Source organism: Helicoverpa armigera, chromosome 30 (assembly GCF_030705265.1).
Source record: "Helicoverpa armigera isolate CAAS_96S chromosome 30, ASM3070526v1, whole genome shotgun sequence".
NCBI lineage: Eukaryota > Metazoa > Arthropoda > Insecta > Lepidoptera > Noctuidae > Helicoverpa > Helicoverpa armigera.
In genome coordinates this window covers 2,366,849-2,376,589 of record NC_087149.1, presented here as the reverse complement: position 1 = coordinate 2,376,589, position 9,741 = coordinate 2,366,849, and the positions used below count along the sequence as shown (strand labels likewise).

Genomic DNA, 9,741 nt, shown 5'->3' with positions numbered 1-9,741 from the left:
TAGATGTTTTTACTCTATGTTTGTATTGACAAGAAGTCGGGGCGAGACTTGGCTTGAGGCAGTTTACGATAGCGAAGCTTTCTTTTTGCAAAAAAACAGGCTTGAACATCTGAAATAAGTTAAATTGTGAATGTATATAATGAAATAATTGTGTTAGTTGTAAGCTGTAAGGATTATATTGTGTAAAAATGGCTGCAGTTAAGAATAATGGGCCGATAATAGACCCAGCGTTGTGTCGGTGCTGCAGGGCTATAAAAAAATGTCGAGTTCTCACATCGGAGTACACTTGGATGGAGAAAAAGGAAGTATATGCTGACATGGTCATGGACTGCTTTGGAATATTGGTTAGTAAAAAAAAAGTTAGCTTTGGGTGTACTATGATTTTGGAATGGTACTAACATTTTTTCTTAAATTTTCTTGTTAGAATTTTATCGTTAATTGAAATTAGTTTAATACTAAACTAATAGAAATTAGTTAGTAATGTTTAGGTGTTTAAAAATACATATGATTTTATGTATGGTTCATTATGTAAAAGCAACAGTTTAATTCAGAATTTTAATTTCCAAAATAAATTAATAATTCAATTAAAATATTGGGTTGAAGTATAGGATTTTCTAGGCGGATTTTCACCTTCACAAGTCATCTTTACATACCTACTACTTTCCATACTCAGATAAAATATAGCCTATGTTACTCGGAAATAGTGTAGCTATTAGCCAACAGTGAAAGTATTTTTCAAATTGTTTTAGTAGCTTCGACATCCTTAGGGTACTTATAAGAACACATTATTATATTCGTGTAGAATCTTAGTCATGAAAAAAGTTGTGGTGGCCTAGTGGGTAAAGAACCAACCTCTCGAGTGCCAAACCAATGAAGCTTTTCTAAGTTTGTATGTACTTTCTAAGTATATCTTGGACACCAATGACTGATAAAAAGGTGAAGGAAAACATCTTGAGGAAACCTGGACTATAGTTTGAAATCACCAACCCGCATTGAGCAAGCATGGTGATGAATGCTCAATCCTTCTCCGTGTGAGAGGAGTTTGTTTGTTTGTGTTTAGTTTCTACAGATATTTTGTACAAACTTAAAGTCTGTCCGTGAGTTGCGCAAAGCTCCATTAAAGTTAAAGCTTCATTAAATATATTGCTGACACTTTTTATCTTGTTGACAAGGAAAGAGTCAGCAATAAAGAAGATTTAACTTTAATGGAGCTTTGAGCAACTCACTGTGTATCGTGTGGACCCACCATAATTGGGATTATATAAACAAGTTTGAGTATATCTTTTCCAGCTATCTCACGTAGATGACAACGACAAGGATTGCGGCGTGTGCGCAACGTGTGTCGTACGCCTCCGCGACGCATGCGCATTCAGACAGCAAGTGCTGCAATGTGAGGAGTTGTTCCTCAGCGCTAAGCTCGAAGACAAGGATACACTGGCTGGTGAGATTACTGGTATATGTCATTTGTTTTTTGTAGCTTTTTTACACATACATATTCTAACTATAGGCTATGGTCATGAAGGAAAGAAAGAAGCGGAGATGCCATGGGGAAGGTAGGTCAGTTGCCTTCCTGTAGGTCGTAGAAACGTACGGTAGGCGAACACCCGCATTTCTGTGACGCAACTATTAGATTTGCCGTTATATCTTCTCCGTTCGTCATTTTGTTATCCATGGTTAAGCGACAAAATCAATGATCTGTTCTCATTAAACTACACCGACTACACGTCCCGGATTTGATTCCATTTATTTATTTATTTTTATTTATTTATTATACTTTTTGCACACATTTTACAAAAAAACAATGTACAAAGGCGGACTTAACGCCTTAGGCGTTCTCTACCAGTCAACCTTTAGGTGGAGGAGAAATTTCATGGCAGGTGCACTAAATATGTATATGAGACAAATCGAAAATATATAAACGTACATAGACTTATTATACATACACATATATATATAATATTAAATAAACTTTAATACATATATAAATAACACAAAATCAAATTCACAGTTGTGTCAATTCTGCAAACTCTGGTGAAGATACTCACGAAGCTTCAATTTGAAAGTCAATCGGCTATTAACCATCCTAATTTCCGAGGGCAACTTGTTCCATAAAAGAATAGATTGGACAAAAAAAGAGGAATGAAGGAAATCTGTGCGATGTGAGGGACATTGGAGTAGACGGTTGTTGGAGGAACGCAAATTTCTGTCATGTTGAGAACACAAAAACTGGAAGTGGCATGATAAATAAGGAGGTGAAAAAGGAGTATGAAGAATGGAAAATAAAGTAGTTAATGCTCTCATCTCACGTCTTTGCCTAATTGGCAGCCATCTAAGCTGTTCTCGATAAGCAGACACATGATCGTACTTGCGGAGATTAAAAACGAATCGAATGCAATTGTTGAGAAGCCGGTCAAGTTTATTGAGCAGATCTGCATTCAGGTCATAGAAGCAAACATCACCATAATCAATTATGGAAAGATCAAGGTTCGCACAAGCATCGCTTTCACGTTGAACGGGAGAAGGTTTTAACCGATAAAAGTAGCGCAGCAAACCTGTTACCTTCTGGCTAACACTCCCAATATGAGATTGCCAGCTTAACGTAGTGTCGATATGTAAGCCCAGGTTTTTCACGCTTGAGTTATAAGGGATGTTCATACCATCAAATTGTACCGGAGGTAAGCTGCTTAAATCCACTCTTTGCATAATGCGACTACTACCAACTAAAATAGCTTGGCACTTGCCAGGATTTACCGCCACTCCAAACCTATCAGCCCAGCTCTTCAACCCAGCTAGATCATTATTTAATTCCATGATTGTAGCAGATAAGTCCTCGAGGCTGGAGTGACGATATAATTGCAAGTCATCAGCATAAAGATGATACGCAGACTGAAGTTCAAGAGTAAGGAGATTTATAAAAATTGAAAATAAAAGTGGAGAAAGAATACCGCCTTGTGGCACACCAGCATCCAATTTGCACCAATTTGATGTCACTTCATCAACTCGTACTGACTGCTGGCGGTCTTGAAGATAAGACATGAACCAATCCAGCGCTTGAGAAGACACCTTGTAGAAGGATAGGATGTGTATCAGGAGATCGTGACTGACTGTATTGAACGCATTCGAGAAGTCAATTAACACCAGCACTGTGAGCTTGGTTTCCTCCATGCTTGTTCGAATATCGCCAGTCACTTTAAGGAGAGCAGAGCAGGTGCTATGCCCAGGCCTAAAGCCGGATTGGAAAGGGCTGATAACTTTATTGACATATATAAAACGAGAGAACTGCTTATGGGCACAAGCCTCAAGCACCTTAGAAAGAAAAGGTAAAATGGAAATTGGACGGAAATTACTGGGAAGGGTAGGAACAGGGATCTTGGGTAAAGGACGCACGTAGGCTTTTCGCCATAGTGAAGGGAATTTACCAGTGAAAAGGGAGAAGTTAATTATGTGGGTAATTGCAGGTACCAATTGATCCAGGATAGTGACAATCATGCAACGACTTATGTTGTCATAACCAACTGCTTTTGACTTAATGGAAAGGATTATCTTTTTTGTGTCTTCTTCACTGATTGGTACAAAAAGAAAAGGTTCTATATTGGGGCGCGGTAGACTAGATATGTAACTGATAGTATTCGATTGGATACGATGATCCAAAAGAGGTGTTGCACAGAAATGGCGATTTAAATCGCTTAAATCAATAGTATTAGGAAAGTCTACATTCTGCGATTTACCAATACCTAAAGTTCCTAAGAACTTCCAGATATCGGCAGAAGAAGATGATGATACATGAGCAAATATATGGCGGCGTTTAGCGTTGCGTATCATCTGATTACACCGATTCCTAGCAACCCTGAAAAGTTCCCAGTTCTCATCCGTACGAATCTTCTTATATTTCCTAAAAGCGCGATCTCTTCGTCTCATGGCAATTTTAATCAACGGCGTCATCCAAGGTGCTGGTGGCCGTTTTAACTTGACTTTTTTAATCGGAGCATGGACATCATACAAGCTATTTACCTTAAAATTAAATACAGCAACCTTTTCATCAACTGCAACAGCCTCAATAAGAGGTGTCCAGTCAATGTCGGAGGCATCTTTAAGTAATTTCTCCACGTCCATTCGCGCAAAACAGCGCCTGTGCAGAACCTTGGGTTTGGATTTGGGAGGTTTTAGGTTATAGGTGAGGAAAATGAGGTCATGATGAGAGAAACCAGGAGCACTATGTTGACCATGACAGGAGACAAGGGAAGGATTAGAAGTAAGGATGAGGTCTAACCAGGTATCGTCGCCAGAAGAACAATGATGGGTGCCTTTAAGGGGTAGGATACTTAACCCAACTGACTCGGCAATATGGAGGAGTTTACGGGATCGTGGGGAATGAGGTGCGAGGAGGTTCGTATTGAAATCGCCCATGATGATGTAGTGCTCATATTCAGAACCCAAAGATTCTAATACCAATTCGAAGTTGGTGAAATAGTCCGCAGAGGGGGGGCAATATACAACTCCGATCACTGTCTTAATTCCCTTTATGGGAACTTCTAAAAACAAAAATTCCGCAGTTCCTGAAGAGCCAGCCGAAGTTGCTAACACTCTATGTCGGAATTCACATCTAAGGTATATTGCCACACCACCTCCTCTTTTCTCAAGACGATCATTTCGGATGAGAACAAAACCAGGAAGAGAGTAAGAGGTTGATAACAGATTAGGTTTAAGCCAGCTCTCAGAAATCAAGATGGCATGCACGTTATTGTCTGTAAATGTTGCATACAATTCACTATAATGACTGGGAACACTTTGTGCATTAATATGACATACGTTAAAAGTGTTGTTGTATGCTTGATTAAATTGAGTTCGCAAAATATCTCCAAGAGTATCAGTCACAGAAATGAAGCTACCATCACTAGACGCAGAGGACTCATTTGCAGAATAAAAACTATCATTATCAGAAAACATAAAATATAAATATATAAAATAACTAAATTATATATATAAAGGTTATAAATTAACTAACGTACTAACTACTACTCAAATATTATTTAACTCCACCAGCCAGTTCACACTTAACATAAAATTTGGAACAGACAATACAACCAAGACAGAATGCAAGCAAACTTCGGAACACACAATCACAAAAAATTTTGACATCTAAAGTTTGACACTTGACAGCTAAATCACACTGACATCTGACATTAGAAGCAATAAATAAACAAAGTGAAATCGACTTACCCTAATTTAATGATTGAATTGAGAATGAAATAGAAATTACAAAGAGGGTACATTAGGACTAGAAAAGAAGAACGATTAAAAGTATGTGAAATGAAAAGAAACTATAGCCTTATTCAAGAAATATAAAATACGGATTCAATTGTTGAGTCGATCACTGTGGTAAGTAAAAACGGATATTGCAACTTATCAATTTAGTTCCAAATGTAACTTACGTCTAATCTTAACTAAACCTTTGCAGAGACTCCTGGCGTCGACCGAGGCACCTGATGGTTTAGGGAACTTCAAGAGCAGCGAATTCAGTTCACTGGACGTAGTCACCTTGTGCCTGCTCCCGTCCATGGCTTTAATTACTATTACGCCATCCTGAGTCCAGCATGACCGCATTCCAAAATGTTGTCGAGCTCTAGCGAAGATGGATTGCCTGTCCTTTGTTAAGAACTCCTTCACAGAAATCTTGGTGCCTTTCAAACTAGACTTTGCCCTCCATATCTCCGCCTTAACATCCAGAGAAGCAAACTTGACAAGAATTGGTCTTGCATGGTCGTTACTGGGATTACCGAGTCTGTGGGCCACTTTTATTGAAGATGCTGTCATGCTCCGGAGTGCTAACTTGCCAGTGAGAACATCCAGAATGACAGCACTACAATCTTCTTTATCGGCTTCCGGGAGCCCTTGGAAAAGCAAAGCCTTACGTCGATGTCTAGTCTCCATCCCATCCAACTGCAATGCACACTCATGAATCTGCTTCCTGAGCAAGCCAAGCATGCTATACATGAGCTCTCTGAACGTCCGGAACTCTTCAGCAACCTTTGCCACAGTATCCTTGGCAGTTCCCGCACTCTGGATCTGAGCACCCAATTCGGTCATCTTCTTGTTGAAGCTCTCTTCTAACGTCTTCTGAATGGACAGGATCTCAGCAAGTTGTGACATAGCAAGAATCTATGTAGTGCCCGTGCAAGTCAGTGAAATAAGTGTGGTGAACTGGTGATGGTTTTCTTAGTTCAAATAGTTCATAGAGTGCTACTAACGTAAGTAATTATGTAGGGACACTATTAGTTTAAAATTTTATTAAAGTAATTATATAAAAAGTGTTATTTTTAATTTAAATAAAATAAAACCTCTAGAGATATGTAGTCACTTTTTTCGCACCTCTATTTACTGTGTGATGAGTTTATAAAATTACTAGCTTCTGCCCGCGGCTTCGTCCGCGTAGAATTCGGTTATGTCGCGTTTCCAAGAGAATTCTTCAAATGTCCGGGATAAAAACTATCCTATGTTCTTTCTCAAGGTCAACTCTATTTCTGTACCAAATTTTATTAAAATCAGTTCAGTGGTTTAGACGTGAAAGCGCAACAGACAGAGTTACTTTCGCATTTATAATATGAGTAGGGATAGTAGGGATTTTATAATGTACTTTATCAATTCATGTAAGCACCCATAACACAAGCTAATCAAACGTTTACCATTAACGGTGACCCAATATTATTCTGCAACAGAACCGAAGATAGATAAGCCACAAATGGATATAGAACTGAAGATTGAGCCGAAAGACGACTGCAGCGAGATATCCGGAGGAGCAGACCATGATGATGACATGTCCATGGATTATCCTGAGGATGTTGAAGGTGAGGGCATCTGACTGACTAACCTTTTTAACCGACTTCAGAAAAAGGGGGTTCTCATTTTTTGGTAGCTGTTTTTTTCTCATTAGATATAGTAGAACAGATAAAATTATAAGACATGGTATGAAAAATGATTTGAACCGCATATTGCAACTGGCTAGGTGAGAATCCGATTCTCGCTGTAAGGGTTCCGTAGCAATCTATAAAATACATAACATGTAATGTGTGGCCCCTGAAAATATGTATTTGTCGGCGTCAGGATCCGACATCGTTAAATAAAACAAAGAGGTCTTCGCACAATCACTTGGTTTATTCCAATTAACACAATATTAGTCACTACAATTATTTGTCACGAATTTGTGGGAGGTGTGCACTCGGCAACGGTCGGCGAACGAATGACCCGAGTCGTGCCGCGCCGCTTTATATAAGGTCCACCGTTGACAGATCGACGGTTGACACATCGACGATTGACACATCGACGGTGGCGCCGTCATATTTTTATTTTAGTATTTGTTGTTATAGCGGCTACATATACTCTTACGTTTGAGATTCAGCCTGGTTACCAATTCGAATCATTCCCGTTGGCTTCCACTTTCTGATCCCATTTTAATATTTGTGGCGTCGGATCCCACATCCCACAATACATTATTTTATTCCCGTTAAAGCCCACATTAAACAAAATTAAATAAGTCTGTTTGGGTCAAGATTCCAATTTTAACCTTTGGTCCGGAACCATTAAAACAACATTTATACATAGTTCTCTCATCTAGAAGAGAAGTAAGCAAAACAAAAACTCTTTACAGAAATTAAAGCCCCCAAAAAAGAGGATGTGCCAACAAATGATGAGGCCCAAAAACCGGAGCTACCTCTAGACGAAGACTCGAAGCTAGATGATGATGATGATGACGAGAGCGACTGGTCGGCTTCATCATCAGACTCCGACAAACCCATCAAGAAGAAGGCTAAGAAGAAAGCTAAGAGTAATGGCGCGCAGAAGAAGAAGAAAGTCGCTGTTAAGAAGCAGAAAGCTGGTATGACAAAGTTTTTTTTATACCTACTTCAGAACTACTATGAAAAGATTTTTTGCAATTCTGTCCAGTTATCAAATAAATAATCAGTTATATAAACTCTTAAGCTGTATAATATAGGTACTAGCTTCCACCCGCGGTTTCACCCACGTCCCGAGATAACTGCTTCCTACGGGAACCCTGATGCCTGAAGGTGACAAAAACTATCCTATGTATGTCCTTCTAGGTTACCTCCTCTCTAATTTTCAGCAATGGTTCAGCTATTCTTGTATTATAAGTAGTGTTACTAACACGACTTTCTTTTATATATGTATCATCATCCTCCGAGCCTTTTTCCCAACTATGTTGGGGTCGGCTTCCAGTCTAACCGGATGTAGCTGAGTACCATTTTACAAGGAGCGACTGCCTATCTGACTTCCTCAACCCAGTTGCCCGGGCAACCTTTCTGCTATATATGTATGTAGATTAGTATAGATAAAATACTTTTCATTTTTCAGGTACATCATCAAAAAAATCACCGAAAACTATCAAAAAACCACCCGTTGAGAAGAAACAAAATTACGACCGAGACTTAGACTGTATGTCTGAAGAAAATCTGCTAACTATCATACAGTATTCTTACGTATGTCCTTTTAAAAACAGGCGAAATAACTACTATTGCTTCTACTGCAAAGATTATTACCCAAAACCAGAAGATTTGAGAGAACACACAGTTTCTCATGACACTAAACCGTTCCAACTACTTATGGGATACAAAAAAATGATCAAAATTGATATTACAAGAATAGATTGCAGACTCTGTCCTCAAAAAATAGACGACTTAAACGTTTTTAAACAACATATAGATCAGGTACACGGTAAAAAAATATATTTTGAGGCTCCGGATAAAATGTTGCTTTACAAATTAACATGGAACGATTTAGTGTGTGTAATGTGTAATGATGTTTTTGAAGATTTTAACACTTTAAACACACATATGGTTGAACATTTCAGCAATTATACTTGTGATATATGTGGAGTCTGCTTTTTGGAAAAACCGAGGCTCGATGCTCATTTAAAAAGACATAAGGACGATGAACGGCATACCTGTGAAGTTTGTGGTAAAGTGTTCAAATCTAATCATTATAAAGACATGCATGTAGATATAGTACATAAGAAAAAAGCTATAATAAGATGTCCTCGTTGCGATGAATGTTTTATGTCCTATGCGTTAAAAAATAAACACTTGACCGAGGCCCATGGACAAAAGAGAACGTACCCGTGTAACTTATGTGACAAAGTCTATAATAGACAAAAGACATTGACAGAACATCAAAGGAGGAACCACCAAAAAGTTTTGAAGCATCAATGTGAGTATTGCGATCAGAGGTTTTATTTGCCGTCCCGGTTAAAAGAGCATATGGCAACTCATACCGGGGAGAGGAATTTTAGATGTGAGTATTGTGAAAAGAGTTATCCTCGGTTAAAATCTTTGCAGTACCATATTAGGACTCATACGAATGATAGGAGGTACCGTTGTCACATATGTGGGCAAGCTTTCATACAAAATGCTAGCTTGAAATCACATATAAAAAGTCATCATCCTGAGTGTGATATTGAAGGATGCTACTTTTAAGATTAAATACTTTTTAGTCTAGCCGGAGGTAGAATTTTGACATTAGCACCCATACAAGTGTTGTGTCAAATTACTATCTGTATAGTTATCGGCACGAATCTTGAGCTCTGACCTACATCTGCGCAGAAGTCATTTATTGGGTCCCTTTTGTGGTATGAAGTGAGGCGCGGGGGCGGGCTAAAGCGGTGATTGGCCCGCAGTGGCCGTCATAGCCGTCACTCGGGATTGGTTCTTTGCTAATAAATCACACTGCGCA

The 9,741-nt window shown here is 38.8% G+C and overlaps 2 protein-coding genes and 1 long non-coding RNA gene across 4 annotated transcripts in view; 2 read left to right on the top strand and 1 right to left on the bottom strand.

Moving 5' to 3' along the window:
• Nucleotides 1–9,741, bottom strand: part of LOC110382573 (zinc finger protein 808) — a 45,364-nt gene that overhangs the window by 21,065 nt on the left and 14,558 nt on the right. The gene's annotated exons all lie outside the window — the stretch shown is intronic.
• Nucleotides 1–9,741, top strand: part of LOC135119182 (uncharacterized) — a 32,374-nt gene that overhangs the window by 20,433 nt on the left and 2,200 nt on the right. The gene's annotated exons all lie outside the window — the stretch shown is intronic.
• On the top strand, nt 9–9,691 carry LOC110382583 (zinc finger protein 37 homolog). 2 transcript variants are annotated; one of them, XM_064043122.1, is made up of 5 exons: nt 9–344; nt 1,291–1,453; nt 6,717–6,845; nt 7,646–7,873; nt 8,368–9,689. In XM_064043122.1, exons 1-5 carry the CDS (start codon nt 189–191, stop codon nt 9,483–9,485), a joined length of 1,794 nt encoding a protein of 597 aa, XP_063899192.1. In that variant the 5' UTR covers nt 9–188; the 3' UTR covers nt 9,486–9,689. The 2 variants fall into 2 exon arrangements, with proteins under 2 accessions (XP_063899192.1, XP_063899193.1); XM_064043123.1 differs by having other exon boundaries at nt 175–344; nt 1,291–1,441; nt 8,368–9,691.

What these genes read in the sequence shown, in the direction of transcription:
- LOC110382583 (XM_064043122.1), top strand. Translation starts at nt 189, where the DNA reads ATGGCTGCAGTTAAGAATAATGGGCCGATAATAGACCCAGCGTTGTGT. An exon ending in TGGACTGCTTTGGAATATTG is followed by an intron (nt 345 to 1,290) that starts GTTAGTAAAAAA and finishes TATCTTTTCCAG; the next exon opens with CTATCTCACGTAGATGACAA. An exon ending in TGTTAAGAAGCAGAAAGCTG is followed by an intron (nt 7,874 to 8,367) that starts GTATGACAAAGT and finishes TTCATTTTTCAG; the next exon opens with GTACATCATCAAAAAAATCA.